At 35.7% G+C, this 25,392-nt stretch overlaps 1 protein-coding gene across 4 annotated transcripts in view; it reads left to right on the top strand.

The window, feature by feature from the left end:
• Window positions 1-25,392, top strand: part of LOC105475258 (protein tyrosine phosphatase receptor type Z1) — a 193,121-nt gene that overhangs the window by 48,049 nt on the left and 119,680 nt on the right. For all 4 annotated transcript variants that reach the window (XM_011730358.2, XM_011730351.2, XM_011730371.2 and 1 more), the window contains exon 2: window positions 9,764-9,829. In XM_011730358.2, coding sequence (XP_011728660.2) covers window positions 9,764-9,829 — 66 coding nt within the window. The remainder of the gene's footprint in view (window positions 1-9,763; window positions 9,830-25,392) is intronic.

Below are 25,392 nucleotides of genomic sequence, written 5' to 3'. Positions count from 1 at the left end.
TGTGGTTCTTGTTTTTCATTATCTTGGTAGCTGAAGTACTTAACTTGCCTACTATGTGTCAACTTGGCTATTATTTCATAAGCTTAACTTTAAAATGCTGTTAATGCTGCATCTATCATGCAGTCTCTTGGAAGAAGATTTTAAAATGGATTTCAAATTTTTCTTTACAGTCTTAAAGATGTAAAATACTTAAAACATATTTACATATTTATCTTTAGTTGTAGAATCAGAGACATTCTTTCAGAGTGCATAGACACTTTAAATTTTTTAAATATTTAACTAACAAAAACTCATCAAATACTTGGAAAACGTAAGAACATATGAAAAAATAAAAATCAGTCCCAATGGCACCACATAAAGAAATTTACATTTCTGTATATATGTACTATTTATAAAATTGTATCCTAACTGTTGATAATGTTTTATATCATGTATATTTCAAAAAAAATCAATAAATATTTTTGAAAATATACTTATAATGGCTTCACCTCATTTCATATTAGGAACCTTATATAATTTATTTAAACTTCCCCCACGTTTTGTATGTTAACGTATTTTATAATTATTCACCATTATTTTCAATGTTGTAAACATCTTGGTACATCATGTTAATCTCTGTTAATCTTTTAAAATATGTTCTTTGGAATAGAATTATTGTGTCCAATGATATGAAGAGTTTTAAGGATCTTGATAACCCTTGTCAACTCATTTCCCAGAAAGTTTATAGTAGTTCATTCTTCTACCTGTACATAAGGAAACATCTCAAGATTTCTGGATCATCACTGAATATTTAAAAAGTAATAATAAACCTTTGGCAACTGGCTAGCTGGAAAACTGCTATCTTCATGTTATTTTAGTTTCTGTTTCTTTGATACCAGTAAAGTCTCACAGTTCTTTATAAATTTATTAATTGTATTTGCATTTTCAAAACTTTTGTGCTTATATTTTGCCCTTATTGATTTGTAATAATTTTGTGTGTGGAATATATTGTAATATTTGTGTAATGTATTTTAACATTTATCAATAGCTTAATTTTACAATTTGTATTTCATTAAACATTTCTCTATACAAGTTTTAAGTGCTATATAATCATAGTTATAAATGTTTCTTCATAATATCCTTTTTTTCAGGCATAGAAAGGCATCCCCCATCTTATGATTAATTTAACGTTCACTTTGTAAATAGTTTTTCTGCATCTTTTTTAAAACATTCTTTATTCCACTTGGAATTTATTTTTATGTATGTGTCAAGTACGATTTAATTTTTTCACAAATAGTGTTCCCAACCTTTGAACCTTCATAATTTTCCTTATCTAATTGTGATGTTTCCTTTCTCATATATTAAATTTGCATCTATAGTAGGTTCTGTGTTAGTGCTGTTTGCTTTTTTCTATTGATCTGCCTGTCAATTCATTTTTTTTTTTAGTAATTGATAACCAAGCCTTTATTAGTTCGCACTTTTTCTAACTGTTCTAGTCAATTATCACTCTCCATTTACTATTCTATATAAATTTTCAAAAAATGTCTCCAGTTAGAAACATCCTAGTGAGATTTGACCTATTCATTAATATGGAAAAAAAAAAAATCACAACTTCCCCAAATTCAATGTTTCCTTTGAAGAGTGTAGTAGTTCTCTTCATTTATTTGCATTTTCTTTTATATTAAAAATAGTTCATATCTTTGTTCCTTTATGAACTCTCTTGGTGTTTTGTGCTTTTCATGGTAAATGTGAATGGAATCCCATTGTATCCTCTAATTGGCTATTTGAGTGTGCCAGTTGTCCAGAACTTCCTGAGCGACCCCAGTCAGAAGGGGGCATGGCAGATGTTCTTGCTCTGCGTCAGATTTCAGTGAAAGTACATGAGCATAAGATTTCAAAACAGCAATCTTATTTACATTGCTAAATAATACTATTATGGTAAGATAATTTAATAGCATATATTAACATAATACATAAATATAATAACATTATTTTTGTCATTCGATGAATTGTGTTTTCTACTCCCTTTTATACACTTTTTCTTCACAGATTGGATCCTCTTCTCACTTATAATATTAATTTTAGCTCGTTCCTTTAATTGTTATTTGTACACAGGTTGATATTTCTGTCTCTGTTCCCATTATCGCTGAGCAGTCAACATTGGGTTTTTCTCTTATGGTGAAACAAATTCACTGTTAGTTATAGACATAAAACTAGGTAACTATAATGATTGTAGTACAATAACAATGAGTTTGTGCTTAGTGTTTTGTTGATATTTTAGAAGAAGTTTGACAGGAAAAAATGTGGTACTTCATCTACAGATTTTATTTTATACCTGAAGCTCAAGCAAAACTAGTTCAATAGAAACTATCCTCATGCATATCATTTAAGCTCAAGAAATAAATCTTCTGACATTGTCAACTTTTAATTTTAGTATCCAAAAAGTAGAGAATGATTTAAGTGAACTGTTATGATGCTGTAAAATAATATTTATTAAATTGAGAATATGTCAGTGATTCATTATCATGTAAAGAAACAGGTTACCAAATAGTGTCATTGAATTTAAGTAAAGTCCAAATTTATTATATATAAATATGCAACATCTAGAGAAACATATGTGCATGTGCAAAACTGTTAATAGCAGTTATTTACAGTACATAGAATTGCAAGTGATTTTTGAAGTATTTTTGCTACCTGTATATTTTCTAATTTGTTTGAAATAGGCATGCTTTATTATGTCATAAAGATCAAAATTATTAATATGTTTTAACAAAAAATACCTCAACTTTAGACATATAGATAAATTACATTAGCTTAAATGCATCTAAGTATAGGAAAATACACTACTTATCAAGATTAGCCTGTGACTATTTTGAGCTTTCATTGAAAAGCTTGAATAGTAGACAAATTACCAACAGAGAGATTCTGTCTCTGAAAGCATGTCTAAGAGACAATAAAATCTAATTGCTCACCTTCGAGCCTTTCCTTGGTCCTGTGAGACATATGCATTTAACTGGATGTCTCACTACCAAAGTAAGCATATGTAAGAAATGACTGCCTTTGTTCTTTTCCATTATCCTTATGTTCAAACTTTCCATCTCCTTAAATGATTTACCATTTTGATTATATAGTGCCTCAGGCATCTACTTTTCATCTCTTTAAACTTACTCTTAAATAAAGAGGTTACCTGGACTCTTATAACTCATATTTTTCCAGAATTACCTCTTTTTAATGATATAAATTAAAATATCCTCTTATTTTGCATAAAGATGCTATTTAAGTTTTGAGACATTCAAAAGTACTTTTATTTTGAAGCCTTTGAAGAGAGGAGGAAACCAAAACTCTGCTTTCTAACACTGGAAGGTAGCTGAAATTGGAAGACAAATGGCTTGATATATATACTATAAAAAAACGGTATTTTTTAGGTCTTTTGGTTACATCTGAAGTGGTTAACAGTAAGTGCAATGTTTGAACTATTACTATAGCCTAAACAAATCATACTATTTGAATTACTGTAATTAGTTAAATTTAGGTTTCATAAATGTCGTTGCATATATACTGAATAAAATTTACATTCCATATGGGTAAAGATAGGCTATATGATCATTTAACTTGACAGCAAGCCAATCCTTAACATTGAATGACAGGAAGATCCACAGAGAAAATTTGCCATGTATAATATTGTAGACTCTGTACTCGCGGGCAAATTTAATTTTACCTGGAAAGTTTGTCTTAGCAAATCATGGTTTTGGGTTAGATCATAAACTCAGCTTTCTTATCAAATGGAGAAAGACAACAATAGTAGAACATCTGAAGGTACAAAGTATTTAATAAGCAGGTGATGTGTCCATAGGTGTTCTTTAATCAAAAGTTGATTCTGGCTGGGCGCAGTGGCTCATGCCTGTAATCCCAACATTTTGGGATGCCAAGGCGGGCAGATCACTTGAGGTCAGGCGATCGAGACCAGTCTGGCCAACATGGTGAAACCCTGTCTCTAATCAAAATACAAAAATTAGCTGGGCGTGGTGGTGCATGCCTGTAATCCCAGCTACTCGGGAGGCAGAGGCAGAAAAATTGCTTGAACCCAGGGCGTAGGTGTTGGGGGAGGTGCGGAGGTTGCAGTAAGCCAAGATCATGCCACTGCACTCCAGCCTGGCGATAGAGCGGGACTCCGCCTCAAAAAAACAGTTGATTCTCTTCTTAAAGGAATTCCTGTTTTTTATTTTATTTTCAGGGAAAATACTTATTTTGTTTCCAGTGACAGATGATTGTGACTGCTGTCACTATCAACCATTGTTTATCAATGCCACTTCAGTCTTAAGCATGTCTTACTGTCACATTCTTTAGTGGATGATAACCACTCTGATGACCGAATACTATCTCCAGAGGGTTTTAAGTCCTTCTTCAAGCCTTCACAAACCACCTATGTTTCTTCACAAGCACACATCCAATCCCTTTCATTTCAGTTAAAATATGTATTGGATTATTTCATACTCTTCTTTGAAAATTTTCTTCAAAATATGTGCAACATATGAAGTACATTCAATGCCATTCAGTCAACTCAGTAGACTACCTCCTCGCTTTTAAAAGAAATCTAGGTAAGAAGAGAGAGTAGGATGAAAGTTAAAAGCGTGAAGATGGATAGTGAGCTGTCACCAAAAATAAGTTCCTAGTGATCTATGAAGATCCTACATGAGCGCTCCCTGGCCTCTCAAATCTTGAGTTCTGTGATTTCTCACTTCTTGGTCCTCATGCCTTTTCCTCTACCTGGAATATTCGGTCCCTTTCCCCAGGTCTCTTCCTTGTCAGACTTCTTCAAGGTCTTTAATGGTTCATCTCTAATTCTATGATTTCTTTGCCACATTTCTAGACTTCTGCTACCTTTTTATGTCCTCGGAAATTCTTTAGTAACTTCTTTAAACGATGTGAAATATGCAAGAACTATCATCTACCTTGGACAAATTCACTTTAAGAGATACGAAATCCTAGACTTCAAATTTAGATCTGTGGTTATTTTCTATCTGAAAATTCTTTTTCTTAGGAGGACTGTATTTCTCTCTATTATAGTAATATTTTGACCACTTTATTTATGGCAATAACATGTGTATATGTGTTTGTGTGTGTATTTTGTCAGAGCACTGCTGCTAGAATTTTTAGTAGAATGCAGGTGATAAATTGAAGATTTATCTTGCCGCTTCAGTCTTCTGTTTCATGTTAATCAACATGAAACAGAGACCTTCTTTAGGGTAAGGCCACAATCAGCAGCATTTTTAGAATTCAAAACATTTTTAATGACTTTTTTTTAGTAGGAAATGAGCACCCTGATTTTAACTTGGTGGGGGAGTTTAAAAAATTTGAGAAAAGATGTTTTCCTTGATAGGGAGTTATCAAGGAAAACAAAACTTTGATTTCCTTTACATAAGTAAACAGAAATGAAATATGTATTTATAATACATATACTAAATAATGTATTTTTATATATCCTTGTATATATACATGTTTGCATATATGTGAGTGCTCAAGGTAAGTTCAAGGTGGAATGAGTTAAAAGGAGAATGTTTAGGTTATCTGACATAATATAAACCAAATTTCTCTGAATTTCGTTAGGAGGTTAGAAAGCTGCTTCATGAAGAATATTTTTAGGACAAATTTTAAGATAACCTTAAAAAAGATTTGCTAATATGTATTTTCTTGTTGTATATCATGTGAACAGTCACTTCCTGAAATTTCTTAGTTTTATCACTACAAAACAGTCACACCATAACAGCCTTGTCAAATATTTTAAATGGAAAGAAACAAAATATACAAACTAAAGAAACTGAAATCCACAGAAACAGAAAAAAAAATTCTTTATTTCATTATTTTAATGGATCTTAAAATGCATAAGCACTTTGATAGATTCTTTTTTATATAGGATTTCCTGGTTTTCAAAGTATATAATGCAACAAAAAAGTGAACCCAGCTTCTTTTTTTCTTGTTCACTGGAGCTATCACATCTCATCTATCAGACCTCTAAGTAGAATTTTTAAAGTGGGGTACTCTCTCACGCCCAAGCACTATGTAATTAGCATATGAATGTGTAACGGATTGTTTGAAGTAACAATTAAGGGAACAATACATAAAGGAACTGAAGAGAGCTACCAACACCTGGGAATCTTGTATTGAAAAAGCTTTCTTAATGTAAGTAATTAAAAACCAAGGATAAATGTTCATTGTGTAGGGATAAAACTCTACAAGGAAAGCTAAAATTCTGCTGATGTTTTGCTGTTATCCTTTAGAATGAATCATTAAAACAAGAGCTTACTGTTTTATTTATTTCAATAGAATGCTTGTTAAATACAGGTTTTGCATGGTATCTGATCTCCTGAAGTCACCACAATGCATAACAAAATGTCTTACATTTCTAAAATATTTATACTTAAAATATATTAGAAATGTCAAGGAATCTTTTTCCTATGGCCAGTGCAAAGTTTCAGAGAAAATTTCAGTTGATTGCCAGCTTAAATCACGTATACAGTCAATTCTTTATAATTTATTTGTCCAAGTAATTCCTGCTAATGAACCTGTAGCCCGCTGTATTGTTTTGCACTGTTTTGTGTCTCTTGAAGGCAAGCATGCTATAGAGGCTCCTGCTGAGGCAGAGCACCTTAGGAGAGTAACCAGTAGCTCAGGATTTGTAGGAATCCTTGATATTGAGGGAGGATAAATGAAGTGGAAGTCAGGGACCCCGCATTATGGTTTCCATTTTTTATCACTTGCTGCCTGTACAAACCACTTACATTTTTTGGCGTAAATCTTCTTATCTCTAAAATAGGAATTACTTTTTTCTACACTGTTAAAAGTCTCAGTCAGTAACATTTTATGGCCCTTTCTAATATCCAGTTGTATATATTCATTTGTAATAAAGAAACTCTTAACCCCAAGATTTAACTTAAATCAGTTTAGTCTTAAATAACTAGCATTTTATGGAACAACCCTATTTGAAAAATAAATTGTGAGCCTAAGATTTCATTTGTAAGTAGAAAGTGAAACAAAATTATGTATGAATATTCATAACAGCATTATTCATAATAGCCCAAAATTAGAAACAACACGAGTATGCATTACGTGATGAATGGATGAATAAAATATGGTATATTCAATTGTCAAAACAAAAATTGCACCAAAGTTAAACAGGAAGGAAATACTTTATTCAAGGCTATTGCAGTAGGGGAGAGAAGCTAGATCTGAGTTTGAACTCAACACACATGAAGCAGGCTGGGTTAGGTTTTTAAGTGCTGGAGTGAACTTGTGGAAAAGAACTGCAGGACATTCAGGGCCATAAGCTATCTGTGTTTGCTGATTGGCTTTATCTAAACTACCTCTTGTCATAAATATAGGAGTCTATCTAAATAAATTTAAGTTTATCTAAGTAAATTCGTATCTTTATGACAGGAAGTCGTTTTTACAACTTGGAGCAAGGTGCCCCACTGAAGTTAGGCTCTTACCCTCCCACCTAAACTGGAAGATAAAAGTGCTGTCTCTCTTGTTGATTACTTTTCAAAGAGGTGGTTCCCGGGTCCTTGAGAGGTACATTTCTGGATTATAAAGTTACCAGGTGGCTATTAAAAAGATTTATGTCTCACAGGAGTAGAGCAAGAATTACAAACCAGACACAGTGGCTCATGCCTGTAATCCCAGCACTTTGGGAGGCCAAGGCGGGCGGATCACGAGGTTTGGAGTTGGAAACCAGCCTGACCAACATGCTGAAACCCCGTCTCTACTAAAAATTCAAAAAAAGTAGGCAGGCATGGTGGCGCGTGCCTGTAATTCCAGTTACTCAGGAGGCCGAGGCAGAAGAATTGCTTGAACCCGAGAGGTGGAGGTTGCCGTGAGCTGGGATCACGCCATTGCACTCCAGCCTGGGTGACAGAGCAAGATTCCGTCAAAAAAAAAAAAAAAAAAAAAAAGAAATATAATTACAATTTTCCTAAAGTGAATTCTATAATAAAGGGAAATCAAGGGCCTATGGCCAAGAACAACTCTTTCTAAAGTTTAGTCAAACCAAGGGGAAGCTTAAGGCTGTCCTGGTCACCCTATGATAGAATATTATTGGACAGTGAAGGAGGATGAAGTATTCATACATGCTGTGCCATGTATAAACCTCAGAAACATTTTGTGACGTGAAAGAAGGTGATAGCAAAAGGCCATGTATTGTATCATTCTGTTTATATGGAAATGTCTAGAATAGTCAGATCTATATAAACAAAAATATTAGTGTTTTCCTAGGGCTGGGGGATGGGCGTGGGTGTGGGGTGGCAGCTAAGGGTATGGAATTTCTTTTTAGACTGATGAAAATGTTCTAAAATTGTTTGCAGGAATGGTTACAAAATTTTGCAAATACTCTAAAAGCCATTGACTTGTACACTTTAATGGATGAATTGTGTGATACATATATTATATTTTAATAAAACTATTGTAAAAATAGATTTATGTTGAAGTGTGTTATATAGCCAATAGAATATTTACTTAACATATAGATTTTTAAAAATTTAAACACGACCAACACCTTTATTTTTCCAAAGTAGATTTTGGCTTTGGATAACCTATGAATTTTAAGTGTGCATTTCTGATAGCTGGCCTGCCTTTTAGTTTTTAAAAAATAGTAATTTATTACCATGTTGTAATAATCAGAGAGTATATAACATGGAAGAAAGAAAAATAAATTCTGAAATGTCCTTGAGATATTTGCATCCAATAGAGAAAACAAATGTATACAGATAATAAGAAGTAATTTCATACTGTATAAACAGTGTCAATGTATGAATGAATAATATTCTACAAGTACATTTGTAAACTAGCTCTTTGTAGCTTTCTCTACATAAACAGTTCTGTGATCACCAATCAGGTTCCAAACCTATCCTGCAAAGATTTATTTTACCCACTACGTAGCTGAAATGAAGTATTAATGTTAGTATAGTCAGGGATTAAGGGACAATCATACAAGGAGGAGAATGAATCTGAACACTCCCATTTGTTGGATGCAGGTGTGGCTCCCAGCAAAATTTTGAATTATGCAGAGTGAGACTGGTTTTCACCCATCTTCTTTTGTCTATCCCTTGCCCCATGTTCTAGATCTGGAGACTCTCTCTCTGGGTCATGGGTCATTCACTACCTTTATGGCCCTAGGTTTCCCATTGCATTACCTAACTCAAGCATCTCTGTTCCCCCAAGGGACAGATTCACTCACGCTCTCTGACTTAACATTTCTCCCAAACAACATATGCACATTTAAATTCTACTTTCTGACAGCAGCTAATTTAGTTTTGCATTAGGATGGAAGCAAACTTTGAAAGCATGATCAATTCTGGGTACCCTAGAAGCATTTTTCAGATAAAACTTGGATTGTAAATGTAAAGGTATCTTTAATCAATAGGATTTCAGGCATTAGACTTAGGGAATGGTAACAAAAATTTGGAGGCATGACAAGCTGTCCTTTCTGACTCCAGTCCCTCTTTGGGGCTGAACCTCTCTAAGCTGCTCTTTCATTACCTAAATATGTACCTTGTTTCTGCCTGAATGTCAGTATCCTTTAAATACACCCTCTAAAATTTCATCAGCTACCAGAACAAGAGCATTGGAATGTATAATGTAATGGTGGTGGTTGAGGTTGAGAGAACACATTGAGAAGATGACATGGAAAGAAGTAATCAAGAACTATTTATGGTATGAATAATTTGGGCATCTTTTATTTTTGGACATATATTTTTCTACATACTGATTCCTTGATTTTTCTTTTTTGTAGATTGGGCTAATGGATACTACAGACAACAGAGAAAACTTGTTGAAGAGATTGGCTGGTCCTATACAGGTAAACATATTACTTATATAATGAGATTTAGCAGAAACTTTTATTGTTTTGTATCTGTTTTTGTATATAAAAGGAAGCTTTGTAGCACAATACATCATGTCAACTTAGCTAAATGGATAGTTAGATTAATTAATAGATATATAAAATACAAAATGTTATCTTATAGGCTTTCCATAAACAAATTTGGTAGTGTAGGGCTTATTGACATTCACCCAAACTGTATTTGAAGCTCAGGCCCAAGCTGTCTATATACCTTCAAGAAATAGCATAACCTGGGGCTCTGTTTTTTTCAGCAGTGAAATGGGGGGCTGTTCTGAGCATTAAATTAGATAAATAAAGTGTGAAGCACTTGTCAGAGAGCCTACTTCTAAACAGAAACCTCTCAATAAATGTTAGCTGCTGGAGTTGTTATGATCATGCTAACGATTATTTTTGTTCCTTTAACAAATATTGATAGGATTCTTGCTCTCAGAAGGAGCATTCTTCTGAATTACTATTGTTTATTTATTGGCGTTAGAGTATAAAATGATTTTGTCACATTACTAGACTTTGCTTAGAACATTATGAACATCTGAAGTTGGCTTGAAATAGTTAACAACCAAAAATCATTATCAGAAACTCTGGGAGAGAAAGTTCTAGCCCTGAGTGGAAGAATATGAGTGGAATTTAGGTGAGCCATGGCATGCCTAGTAACCATCTGGGATGGACTTGAGTATTAGAGTTGGGTACTCATTAGCAATAAGCTTGGGTTGATAAGATAAAATCACATTACAAGGGCTTTACCATGAGCCTGGTCAATTTTACTTAATAGATGAAGCAGAAGCATGTTGAATTTTGTAGATAAGGATGTATTTTCTTTCTTCTTTTTAATTGCTACCTTAAAAGTAGTAAATGTTCATTGTAGAAAATTTAGAAAATAGGTTCAAGTACAAAGAAGAACATAAAAATCATTATTTTATTCTCCTCAGGAATAGCCACTTAAAAAGCTGCTATAGTCCTTTTAGGACAATTTTTATTATCCAGAGTTTATATATTTTACTTATAGAGTTATGTATCCGGTTTACTCTTAAAATTATATTTATTTCCTCATTTTAATTATTCTTGTTTATCATGATAGTTAATCTGCTTACTAATCCATTGAATAATTTTTTTATTATGTAACCACTTCCCTATTTTTGCATATTTAAGCTTCTATAAGCAGTGACAGATAGATGAATTGACAGATATGTTTTTATTTTTATTACTTCTGTGCTATAGAATTATTGATATGTAATTACCGAGTAGAAAAAAAAAACTTTCAGGCCGGATATGGTGGCTCAAGCCTGTAATCCCAGCACTTTGGGAGGCTGAGGTGGGTGGATCAGGAGGTCAGGAGTTCAAGATCAGCCTGGCCAACATGGTGAAAACGCATCTCTACTAAAAATACAAAAAAAATTAGCTGGGCATGTTGGCACACACTTGTAATCCCAGGTACTTAGGAGGCTGAAACAGGAGAATTGCTTGAACCCGGGAGGTGGAGGTTGTAGTGAGCCGAGATCACACCACTGCACTCCAGCCTGGGTGGCAGAGAAAGATTCCGTCTCAAAAAAATAAAAAATAAAAAATAAAAAAAAATAATAATAAATAAATAAATAAATGTGTGATGCACACTGCCTAAATGCATCCTAGACAGGTTACACGCGTCCGTCATATAAATGACTACTCCACTGTATACTACCCAAGATTGATGATTGTCATATCGAAAATCTTTGCGAATTCAACAGATTTTTAAAAATCAGGTCTTGTTACTTTAATTTGCTTTTTTAAAATTACCACTGAAGTCATGATTTTAATTTTTTATTAGCCATTTGCATTATACCTCTTCAGTGCAATAAGTTAAATTAGAACCTGGAAAACAATCAAGATATCTGTCAGAGCAGGAAGAGTGAACAAATTAAGGCACATCTCGACTGTGGAGTACTCTGCAGATGGGTATGAGGTAAACCTCTGTAATATTGTACAGAAAGACCTGCTATTAATTTACTCATTTATAATAAGCACCCATACATCTATAAAATACTACTTTTGATATTTTTAAATCCTAAAAAATACATAAAAGCAAAAATTGTTCATAATTCAACTCCATTTTGAATTATTTAAATGGAATTATTTTCTTTTTTATTTTGCTGTATAAACAAATTATACCCAATTTAATAGGCATCAGCAAACTCTATTTACTTGAGGAATTTCTTTTTTCAGTAAACATGAATTTTAATCAAAAGGGTTGTTGGACCAAAGAGCCTACCTATTTATAATATTAATAGATATGGTCAAATTAATTTCAGAAAATTGTGTTAAAATTATCTATTTCCCCACATTTTCACTAACACTAACTCTAAAAATCTAGTCAATTTGATTAACCAAAAATACAATAATTTGTATTTCCCTGATTACCTAAAAATTTTTCTGTTATGTTTTTGTATGTACTACCAATTGGGTATATGTTTATTAACTAATGTAGTATTGTCTTTTAAGAAAACTTTATAATTTTATATACTTTATAACTTTACATCTGACAGTTGTAACTCATTTTGTCTTTCTTTTCCTATGAAAGAGAAATCCTAGTATCTTATAAAAATCATGGCTGTTTTTTAATGCCCCTAATAATTATGAGAAACATGTTAGGAGGGACTAAGAATGCTAAGAGGGCATCCCTGACCATGGAAGATGACATTACAAGGGGAAATTCCTAGTTTTCCTGGAAAATATCTGCCAGTGTCACCATCTGGGCAATAATTAGCACAGGACATCTTTTTAAATGATTAATTTAGGTATTGCTAGTTGTGGTTTGGGAATGCTGCTTCCAGGATAAGCTTTTCCCCAAGAAGTTCTTCATGAGTATTAAAGTTCTACATGTTTGGGCCTTTTACGTTTATATTTTTATTTTTAATTCCTAAGAATATGACAAGCCATCTTTTAAAAATTCACTACTCTATTGTTTTTAAGATCATGTTTGCTCCATTAAGAGTAATATATAACTGTTCTAAAAACGTGATACCTAGAGATATTATCACAGAATAAAAGTCAGCCTGGTTTAGTGTTCTTAACAGCTAACTTTCTAGTTTCAGAAGCAAAACTAGAGGCAGGTTATTTTCCTCTAACCAATCAATTTTCAAACAGAGAACTCAGATATTTACCAAGTATGTATGAGTAAAATGAAAAACAAACTTTAATGCACCCTCCACTCTCCCTAAACCCAGAGTTAGAAAACGGAGGACCTACTGCCTAGGGAGAAAGAAAATTATAGTTCTCAGCTCCAAGCAAGGGTGGATGTATGTTGACTAATGGAGAGATGGTGGTGTGTGTTTCCCAGCAGCCCAGGGGCCCTATGCATCTTGGGTGTGCCTCATCAGGTTAGGAGAAGACAACAGTTTAACCAGGGTTTCAGCAGATATGATAGCAACAACACATACCATTGTGCAATATCTTATTATCTTAGGAGACAGCCACAGAGCTGCTCCTTTTAATGGGCTGAGTATAGGCACGGCATCTATAGAGTGGCTAGGCTTTGACAGATGGGTCTTTGCGGAAACAATGCATAGTTCTTTGCTTTAAAATCAAGTTGAATCATCTTGCTCATAACCTAAGGCCTATTGGCTTTAGCTTCTTTCAGGAAAGTCTAGTGATCAAAGGGATAGACTCATTAAAATGTGGTATTTGTTGTAGGCAGTGGGGTGGCAGATCTCAAAAAGGGATGTTCCAGAGTCAGAGTGAGGATGGAAGCTTACCAAAGTTTTAAAGAGTGAATTGCTTTATTTACATTAGTGCTTCCCATTGGTTTGGAAAATTATTCCTAGAATATTTGAGGATCCTAGGAAAAAAATAAAGATGAGGACATTTTACAGCTCTTTTTTTAGCTCAAACTGAGAGGACATAATTATTTTGTCTGAATTACTAGACTATCTAAGAGAAAACAAATAAATGAAATTCTTTATCCAAATGAATGTATTTCACCCAAGCAAATTACATCAAAAACAAACCTTTAACGTGGATTATTCACTATAAAGTGAATTATCACTTTTTATTTTTAATACAAGTATTTAAAGTTTGGTAGTATTTTTTAAATTTCTATGCCATTATTCCATTTAGAAAATGAACGACTATGCTAACTGCTTAAAATAACTATGAAAATAATAAAATTTTAGTCTTATTCTTTTTTTTTTTTTTTTTTTTTTTTTTTTTTTTTTTTTTTGAGACGGAGTCTCGCTCTGTCGCCGGGCTGGAGTGCAGTGGCCGGACCTCAGCTCACTGCAAGCTCTGCCTCCCGGGTTCCCGCCATTCTCCTGCCTCAGCCTCCTGAGTAGCTGGGACCACAGGCGCCCGCCACCTCGCCCGGCTAGTTTTTTGTATTTTTAGTAGAGACGGGGTTTCACCGTATTAGCCAGGATGGTCTCGATCTCCTGACCTCGTGATCCGCCCGTCTCGGCCTCCCAAAGTGCTGGGATTACAGGCTTGAGCCACCGCGCCCGGCCTTAGTCTTATTCTTAAATGTAACTAATTTTGTGAGTGGCTTGAGAAAATTGGACTTGACGACATTCACTTCTAGTTTCATCTTAACAGTTTATCTTGTTGAGCTGTATATTTGTGTTCCTTCCCATATTGTCTCATCATTTAAATTCGTCAAATTAGTGGCAATCACAGAAGAAATGACTTACCCTTGAGTGTTTGAACATACAGGATTCTATTAATAAAAATTACTAAGTACAGGCCGGGCGCAGTGGCTCAAGCCTGTAATCCCAGCACTTTGGGAGGCCGAGATGGGCGGATCACGAGGTCAGGAGATCGAGACCATCCTGGCTAACCTGGTGAAACCCCATCTCTACTAAAAAATACAAAAAAACTAGCTGGGCGAGGTGGCGGGCATCTGTAGTCTCAGCTGCTAGGGAGGCTGAGGCAGGAGAATGACGTAAACCCAGGAGGCGGAGCTTGCAGCGAGCTGAGATCCGGCCACTGCACTCCAGCCTGGGCGACAGAATGAGACTGTCTCAAAAAAAAAAAAAAAAAAAAATTACTAAGTACATTATAAGGCTTGTCTGTAAAAGAACTAATAAACCATTTAGAAATATTACATTACACATCAAACATTATTTAAATGGAATCACTTGAGCTAAGGTAATTTATGAAAAAATTACATAATTAATGATATATGAAGTAACAACGTAAATCCCTGCTGGCTACCAGATGGGTGGAGAAAGGGAGGAGAGGTAATACTCTTTTACTTGTGTTTTATGCATAGGCTAAGAACAACTTTCTATTCAGGATGTATGCTATAATTATGCTAAGAAATGACAGGGTTGGTAAATACAGTTGACAGTCCCATTTTTAAAAGTTAATATGGGAGGTTGAGCAAGGCTTGCTTGTCACTTTATGATGAAAGAGTGAATTGTAAATCTGGGAATGTCAGCATTAAGAATCTGACTCTTTCTGTAACAACTTCATTTCATTTAAGGGTTTCAGAAAATAAATGTCACTCTTCCTAGTAACCTTAAATTTTATTTTTATTTATTTATTTATTTTTTATGTATTTATTTTTTAATTATACTTTAAGTTCTAGGGTACATGTGCATAACGTGCAGGTTTGTTACATATGTATACTTGTGCCATGTTGGTGTGCTGCACCCATCAACTCGTCAGCACCCATCAACTCGTCATTTACATCAGGTATAACTCCCAATGCAATCCCTCCCCCCGTAACCTTAAATTTTCGATGACAATTCCTAAACATAGACAGTTCAGTGAAAAAAAAAAAAAAAACCAGAAGATAAAACGAAGTCATTTAATTTTTTTTAATCTCATGAACACATAGCCCAAGATTATCCTAGGAGATGTTAACAATCTTTCTTCTCTTTGAGTTGTTAGGTCTTTGACTGCAACCTCAAGCAATGATAGGATCATCAGAAATGGGAGTACTTTAACTGCTTCATTCTTGGAAGTAGTACCGCAGAAATATAATCTTTATTTTCTGGACTTTAAAAATATTATAATGTTTCTTTTTCACCAATCTTTAAAGCAACTTGAAATTGAAAATTTTATGTTGATACATTCTCAGGTGTTCTTCAACCTAAACACCTTTAAATTTTTAGTTAAAGAATGCATTCAATTCAAATAAAGTGTGGCTGTTCTGGCCACACGCAAGTCTGTTAGACCTCGCTGGATACCCTAGAATGAGGGAGTCTTTAAATACCAAATTGATTCTATTTCTGAAAATAGAATATCTCGTCTAGATAGTCTTTCCATTTTGATAACTGTATAGACTAGAAAATGCTACTTATAGAAAACAAAAAGGCCATAATTTAAGGTTGTGTATAGTATAGTTTGGTGTTTGGCTTTTATTTTTGGTTTAGTGTTTTATTTCTTTTGACCTAGGAGAAAGTAAGCCAAATTTAACTCAGAAAGAAAATTTGAATCCATGTAGAATAAGGACGGATTTTTGGCCTTTCTTTAACTTCTGTAATCTGGAATATCCTTTTAACATATTATATTTTCCTGTTTGAGTCACCTCTTCTTATGTAAACAGACTGTTCCTTTCTAATTTCCAATTGAGCAGTAGAAAAGAGAGTTCCAGAACTCTAACTATAGAATTATCTCATTTCTGGGCCGGGCGCAGTGGCTCAAGCCTGTAATCCCAGCACTTTGGGAGGCCGAGGCGGGGGGATCACAAGGTCAGGAGATCGAGACCATCCTGGCTAACACGGTGAAACCCCGTCTCTACTGAAAATGCAAAAAACTAGCCGGGCGAGGTGGCGGGCGCCTGTAGTCCCAGCTACTCAGGAGGCTGAGGCAGGAGAATGGCATTAACCCAGGAGGCGGAGCTTGCAGTGAGCCGAGATCGCGCCACTGCACTCCAGCCTGGGTGACAGAGCAAGACTCCGTCTCAAAAGAAAAATAAATAAATAAATAAAAATAAGAAAAAGAATTATCTCATTTCTGTTAAAAAATATGTATTTATATGGACATAGATGAAAGGCTAGAATGATGTACTCTACCCTGTTGACCATGGTTACCCCTGGAGAGTGAGTCTGTAGATATGGATGAAACATAGGAGGCAGGAGCCTCACTTCTTACTGTACCGTTTATATTGGGGGCAAAAATAATTTTTGACAAATATGTTGACACAAAATATTTTCAACTTAACGTGAATTAGTTTTAGCAAGAAGGGCAAAGATAGTTGGACAAGAACCACAGCTTTGTGTATTCACCTGTCAAAATGTAGGGCCTCTGCTTGGCTGAATCTCAGTGAGAGGATATCACAGACCCTAAATAAGAGCATGGACAGTGCTCAGTGCAGGTTTTCTGATCATCATTAACCTACAAACTGACGAGGCTGCTTGAGAACTCTGCATTTCAATTTTCCTGTTTGTAAAATACTTCTTAATAATGCCCGACTTAATCGTGTGCAGATCAAATAGATGCTTCACATTGTTGCAGAAAAGCTCTTTGAGCAGGTACATTATGAATCCAAGTAATTATTATTGAACAGTGTCTTAACTTGAGCCCAAACAGATTGAACAAGCCTAGGCCTACCTGATAATCTCACAAGAGGATTTAGAAGGGGTTGATTTGCTTGAATGGATATTATGTACAGATATTTCCTATCATCTGTAGATTTTTTTTTTAAGTTTAGCTAAGATTTATATTCTGGTCAAACTTTTTCTATGCTAGATAATAATGACTAAAGCAAGCCTTGTTGTGGAGGCTGAATAGGGTTCAGTTAAGTGATCTAAAACTCAGAACCTACTGGTATTGACTCTATTCATGAAAATTGCTATGAGTAGATTTTAGGTGTTCTCACCACATGCACACAAAACAGATAAGGATGTGAGGTAATGTGAGGTAATGTATATGTGAATTAGCTCAATTTAGTCATTCCACAGTGTATCCATATTTCACAACCACATGTGTATATAATAAATATATACAATTTGTGTTTGTTGATTAAAATATAAATAAATATGCTTAACAATTTTATTTGGTTGCAACTCTCATTTAGTATAAAATTTAAAAACCTAAGATGTGGCTGCAGAATAGCATCACAATTAAATAATCATTGTTTATTTTCTCTGCTAGTAAAACTAAATGCTAATGTGTCTCCCCGATAAAAAAAAAAAAAAGTTAAAATTGCATAGATTCTTTATTGAGTCCAGCTTCACAAGTACCATTGCTGGTAGCATCTAGTAGATGCTTCAATGGGATAGGCAAGTCCTTTAGCAGCTCAGAATGAGGAAACTTGGCCCCTTCTCCTTCTGTTTGAGCTGAAACTGTCTGGGCTTTGTGTAGGATGCATTGTGCTTCTTCCCTTGCTGGGCGTCCTTTACTTCAATCTCTGTGTGTTTTTTGTTTGTTTGTTTGTTTGTTGGAGAAGGAGTGTCTCACTCAGTTGCCCAGGCTGGAGTGAGTGCAGTGGTGCAATCTCAGCTTGCTGCAACCTCCACCTCCCAGGTTCAAGCGGTTCTTCTGCCTCAGCCTCCTGAGTAGCTGGGACTACAGATGCCTGCCATCATGCCCTGGCTAATTTTTTGTATTTTTAGTAGAGATGGGGTTCCACTGTGTTAGCCAGGATGGTCACGATCTCCTGACCTCATGATCCGCCTGCCTCAGTCTCCCAAAGTGCTGGGATTACAGACGTGAGCCACCACGACGAGCCCACGCTCTGTGTTCTTTACTTAGGAGGGCTGTAATTCATGAAATAGATACATTTCATAAAAGAAAAAGAGAAGAGAAAATTACATGGCTGATTGAAAGAAATCTAAGTCTAGGCTGCAGTTTGTATTGTCACACAAAATTCACTTAAATGTGTTACACTTTTAGGCAAAATGCCATTATAATCATTTTATGTTGACCTTTGTTGCCCTCCAATTTTATGCATCAGTAAGGGCCTAGTGGAAGGCTTATTTAGTTTCAACTTCCTTTGTTTTCGGTATGGTAATTCTGACTCTTTAAACCAATAATTTTCAAGGAGCAAAAAGATAAAAAATCTGTAAATGACTCATTTCTATTATTCAGACAAATTTTTATTAAGTGTTGCATATTCTAATGACTGAGGCACAGAATTACAAAAATTATTTTGAAATATAGTCAGACATGTTTGGGACTTAGGGATTTTATTTCCTTTATCCCTTAGGAGGAATGTATATATGGCTGTTTATCCTGTTATCTATGAATACCATGTGACAACTAAAGAATAAAAATATCAAACTTCTAAAGAATTAAAGTTAGTTTTATTCCGAAGTCTGACTGAGGACTATAGACTGAGGCCTAGAGCCGGGAGTACTGCTGCCGCACACTGTTGCAGCCACAGCTTTTACACAACTTGTGGAGGTTCAGTATGTGCAAAATCACATCAGATTCACTCAAAAGTTATGTTAAAGTAGAAACACATCGAGGTTTGGGTGTAAGAGTACATCTAATTACAGATTACTAAAGTATATTGGTTATAGATTATAGAAGCATAATCACTAACCCCATCAGATGTTATCTTATGTGTAAGAAAAGGCAAGGATTGGGGTCATTTATCTTCTAGGGAATACAGTGACTCAGGCGAGAGACGTGGGAGCTTTGTGCTGTATCCTCTTTTGTCTTCAAAGCCATCCCTCCAGAGAGCCGCACATTGTCACAGAGTCAGAAGCTTGTGAAATTATAGTGGCAAACAGAAACAAGCAAACATGCCTTCCTACATTTACCACTTTGTCTCATACCTTTTTTTTCTTAAGCCACATAGTGCTTTGTTCAGGTGAGATAACCCTTTGACTGGACCAGAGCTTAGCCTTCTCCTGGCTGGATGCAGAGGATCTTAAAGATCCTCTGTGGCCCTTAACACACCAGCATCCAAACTGTTATAGACTATTCAGGGAGCTTCTAACTATCTGAATATTCTGGTACACTTACAACAGCTGCACATATTCATTCTTCAATTGCACAAGCCTAAGGTTTCTTTGGAAGAGAGGGAAACTTGAACCCTATTGAGAGGTAGGGTCCAGACCTGTAGGCCATGTTTGATAACCTCAGGACAGTGGGCCTGATGGAAGCCAGAATCAAAGGAGAGACAAGGAGGAGCCCTGAGAGACAGGAGACAGTTGGGGGACTGAGGAAGAAATATGGCAGCAGAGACTGAGTGCAGTGGAGCCTGGCACCAGGAGGAGCAGGTTCCCAGTTCATTGTGATGCACCTGGCGGCTCCCCTGGGGCCTTCCCCTCCCAGAGTGTTCCTCTTTCTTGAATGCTACACGCTTTGTCCTGGAAGCAACAGAGCCCCTGCAACTCCATAGTGGAGCTCCTTCTGAAACAGGCAGAAATGAGAAGAGGAAGATGCTGGGGGTTCAACAGCCGAGGTGCATGTGGTGCAGGCATTCAGTCCAATTAAACAGGCGCCCAGAGCCAGGGTGGAGACTGATGGTCTGGAGGAAGGAGCAGCAACCTTGAACACAATCAGATTCTAGTCCATGCAAGCTAAACTTCATTCCTTTAGGGGATGCTATTCAGCTCCCTAATTTAGTAGAATAACTTCTGATGACAAATAAAAAGGAACCTATATATGAACAGGCTGAGGAGACAGTGTGATAAAATGGTAGATGCCTTCTGATCGGATTTCCTTAATGCCGAGATCTGTAAAGTGTAGAAATCTGAGCCATTATCTTCATAAGTATTGTAAGTGCCAATCTGATATTTTTTTCCCACAAGGAAAACACTTTTTTATTTCTCATTATAAAAGTATGTTCATTTAAGAAAATCATGTATGTATCATATATATTTATATTTAATACATTTATATATTTATTTATCTATATATTAATTAATATCTTAATATCTATCTATCTATGTAATTTCACCTTCCAGAGATAACTACTCTTATGTCTTCTGTTGGGGAAATATAATTAAAAGCAAAATCTTCTCCCACCTCAGAAATCCTCTCCATAAATGTAACAACAACAATAACAAAAAGCAGTTTTATTATCAAACAAGCATTAAACCAGAATGTGATACACATCACAGGCAATCACTGAAAGATTGCCAAGATAAAAAGAAATCTCATCCCCTCATATAACCAAACAGGTACAACCCATTACACGTTTTCAAGATAAACAATAACTTGTCTTCAAGTAGAAGGACTTGACAGCAACTTTGTCCCACATGGTTCAGCTAAACTTTAACTGGTAATTGGAGTGATTGTTTGTGTTACCCTGTTGGCTTCATCCAGAGGGAAAACAAACCGTACATTTTTGAGACAAGAGGTAGCTTTACAAATTGGAGCCAGATGCTCATGAAAGTTAAGCTCCTGCCTTCCCATAGAAATTGGGAGAGTAGGGCACTGTCTTCCTTGATGTTTGCGTTTCATAAGGATGGCCCCTGGGTCCTTGAGAAAAACATCCTGGATCATAAAGCTGACAAAGGGCCTATCTAGCTTTCAAAAGGGTTGATATACATTGCAAAACAAGGAGAAAGTACTTACAATGATCTCTTTTCTAAAGTAAATGCTCTTTAAAAAAGGGTGGGCTGGGGGTGGAGAGAAAGTGTCTTCCTGGTTTTCAATGGGGAGAATTAAGCCTCTTAATTTTTATTTGTCCGTACACTTCCTAATTATGCATCCTGAATTCTGAAAGCCTCTTACTAGATGTACTGCTTTGTAACCTGCTTTTATCTCAATAGTAGTTTGTGAATACCTTTCTAAGTAAATGTATTGTAACTAAATCAGTGTGCGGGCAACAGAAAAATAAGCTTCTACCAGGTCTAAACTTTGACTATCCCTATGCCTGAAGCAGAGACTCACACATAGTAGGAGCCCAATATATATTTGATAGTTTTTACTTTATTTCCAGTCTCATGGGAAAACAGAAATAATTTCCCCTGAGAGGAATTGTGACTAGTAATAACATAATTTCAGGGGATCATCCCAAATCCTTCTTGCAACAAATAGGTTATACAAAAAATAAATACTGCGGAGTGAGTTCAGAGCTAGACTTAGCATATAAGAAGTAGCTAAAAATCTTAACGAATTGGAAAACAGGGAAGGCTGCATTTTGTAGCGCTTTGCCACCTGGAAATTGAAACAAAGGCAGAGCCACCTAGAATCAGCGCCAAAGCAAATCCAAAACTTGGCATATGCCAAAATATATTACCTCTAAACTCTGTAGTTTCCATTCTTTCATACTTCACGAGCATATCTAGGAAGTAAGATCTACTTGCAGCACTTTAAACAAATAAATAAATAAATGACATATAGTTTTTCTTTTCCGAGACTCTAAAAGTTTGTTCTTGAAGATCAGTTGTGTTTATGCATATAATGTACTCATATATCATTCAGATTTTTATGTTCAGTCAACTTGTGTTAGAATATGAAGGAGTAAATTTCTCATCACCTCCCTGTCTTAATTATAAACTTAACTATAAACTTACTGACAAAGGAAAATTTAAAGTGTGGATATTGTCATGCGTGTCCGTGTGAAGAGACCACCGAACAGGCTTTGTGTGAGCAACATGGCTGTTTATTTCACCTGGGTGCAGGCGGGCTGAGTCCGAAAAGAGAGTCAGCGAAGGGAGAAGGGTGGGGCCGTTTTATAGGATTTGGGTAGGTAAAAGAAAATTAGTCAAAGGGGGGTTGTTCTCTGGTGGGCAGAAGTGGGGGTCACAAGGTGCTCAGTGGGGGAGCTTTTTGAGCCAGGATGAGCCAGGAAAAGGAATTTCACAAGATAATATCATCGCTTAAGGCAAGGACCGGCCATTTTCACTTCTTTTGTGGTGGAATGTCATCATTTAAGGCGAGGCAGGGCATTTTCACTTCTTTTGTGATTCTTCAGTTACTTCAGGCCATCTGGGCATATACGTGCAAGTCACAGGGGATGCGATGGCTTGGCTTGGGCTCAGAGACCTGACAGATATTATTAGTTTAATCGATACTCATTGGATTGTATAGCATAAGCCAGATACTGTACTAGGCATCAGAGATGCAGTGATTAGTGTAAGTAATCACGAGTATGCAAACAATAATGATCAAGTGTGGTTTTTTTTTTAAAGCATGGTAAATACTTCATGGTAGATTGTGTTACCGTAAGGCATGGAACCCTAATTGGTCTAAGAGTTTCAGGGAAGACTTACCAGAGAAAGGGACTTTAGATTCAGATAAAGCATAAATAGGAATTAAGTCAACATGGGTGAAAAATTGTGCCAGGCAAAGGGAGCAGCTATCCTAAGATCTGTAGGTGAAGGAGAAATCGCTGTGCTCCTACCTCGATGGCATTCCTCCTGCTTTTGGACAGAAAATTAGGAATGTGATGAGGCAAGCTTCTTGGGGCCCACTGAATTAATTCTGGTACCCTTACCCTATTGAAAATTCTGGATAACAAGATTTATGCCATAGTTTGATTGGCAACGGCTTACATTTTAACTGTTGACTTTTTTGCATTTAAGAAATGTTAGGCATGATTTTACATCAGCACACTAGTTAGGAAACGAAAGGAAGAGGAACTAATAAAAGAGTCCAAAAGAGAGGGGTATGAGAAAAGGAGCTTTACATACTCCGAGAGGGGTACAGCTTCAAGTAGATAGGATTAATCAGCATTGTCACACATAGTTCCGAGGAGCTCATAGTGAAATAAAGACTATGGACTTGGACGTATTTTAATGAAGCAGGTTGTAGTGGGGATTCTTTTGTTAGTTTGTCTGATAGAAATACAAGCTCCAGAGACAGTCCTACTCCTTCCTTCTAATCTGGGCTCCATCTTACATGTCATCTTTTTTGTTCCAAAGTTTTTCACCTGTAAAAAGAAGTAATGTTAGTACCAAGCTCAATAGGTACTGCAATGATTACATGTGTAAGTATACACAAAGCAGTTAGAATCATGTCTGGTACATATAAAGTGCTCAATAAAATTATTATTTAAAGTCATAAATCTTCTGTCATATTCAGGACTTCTGTCAGGGTTATGTCCATCATGCAATTATCTTTCGATAGTACAGATACAATTATATGATTCTCCCCATCACCTGCCAAATGAAAAAAAAAAAAAAGGTCTCTTTAGTTTGGCATATAGTGGCTTTAATGAGCTGGCCCACCTATCCTGTTTCATTCCTCATCATTGCCTTCCCCCTGCCTGCTGCTATACCAGCCTTTTCAAAAGCAGGTCTCTCTGATTCTATTTATCATCTTGCCTGAATAACAGACTATGCACCTTCTTCAAGTGAAGCCTTCTTTCTTGACTCATTTTCCGCAGGTCACAGCACATCCCTTGCTTTCATACACTGTCCCTGTCCCTCTCTCTTTGTTGCAGTGCAGCAACATAGCAGGTTCCATGTCTCACTCATCTTCCCTTATTCAGAATGTAGTGCCTCGTGTGTGCTCAGGAAGTGAGTATGGCATGAATGAACAAAGCTACATGGATTGAGTTTTTGTTTTACAAATGAAGAAATAAAGAGATGTAGTCATTTGCCCAGAGTCACAAAGTAAGTAGAAGACTGGAAACTTGGACCTGGGTTTTGACTCCTAGGGCCCTGGCTTGAGAATTTCTGTGGCCACACCTGATTTTTTATTGTTGTTGTTGTTTAAGTGATGTGGGAAATAATATAAGATATAAAGCTGTTAGGCTTTGAATTCTTGTGTAAATATAAAAACTTCTGGTTCCAAAGCCTTGTGTATGGTTCAGTCTTTTTGCTTTATGGATAACTTCTTAGGAAATTTATAAGAGCCATCATTCTGGAAAGCGGAATTGCGAGTGCCCTTTACTTTCATCTGTTTGCTTGTCCAGCATCTTCTAGTTTTTCTAGACTAAACATATATTTGTTTTATAATCAAATGTGGGGAAAGGGAGCTTAAATGTCTAAATTAATTTTTATTCCAGGATGATTAAGAGATTGTTTTTGCATCATGGAATGTTTTCTGCCTTTTGATATTTCCTCATTTTATAATGGTCCATTTATGTATCTGAGGCCTATTTCTATTTCACTGTACCAAGTGAACTTCTTTACCAAGCAATAAAGTCAGAAATGGTATATTAATCATTTATATCCTTAAGGAGTGATAATAAGTAGTAATTAGTGTGAAAATATATTCTCTTAGGAAAATGGTCATATTATACATTTGCATTTTATCTGGACTTGATCTAGCCAGGATTCCACTGACGGCACTTAAGGGATCACACAACTTGATTTTCTTCTCTGCTGTGACACAATAGCCTCACTTTGCATTCGTTTCACAATCTAGGATCATTATCCAAGCTCAGTGAGAATCAATTTCTCATAGATGATTGCCTGAATCACTGCCAGCTCAGCCACATTTTTTACATCATTTACCAGGAAGTATAGTTTTTAAAACGTTGGAACAATTATGCAGGTAACCCATAACCCGAATATGCCCTCAAAATATGCTTCAGAGTGGTCATCCACCCCTGAAACTCAGTCTTTTGCAAATTGATTGACAATGTTACTGACCTGTAAATCAAAGGATTCCCCATTTGAATTCACCATTTTCTAAGTGAGTCTCTATTGACATGAAAGAGTTCATTCTCTTTTGAAAGAACAGTTCATCTTTAGAGAGCA

The sequence above is a fragment of the Macaca nemestrina genome, chromosome 4 (genome assembly GCF_043159975.1).
Source record: "Macaca nemestrina isolate mMacNem1 chromosome 4, mMacNem.hap1, whole genome shotgun sequence".
In the NCBI taxonomy this organism is placed as follows: domain Eukaryota; kingdom Metazoa; phylum Chordata; class Mammalia; order Primates; family Cercopithecidae; genus Macaca; species Macaca nemestrina.
This window is presented reverse-complemented; position numbering and strand designations above follow the sequence as displayed.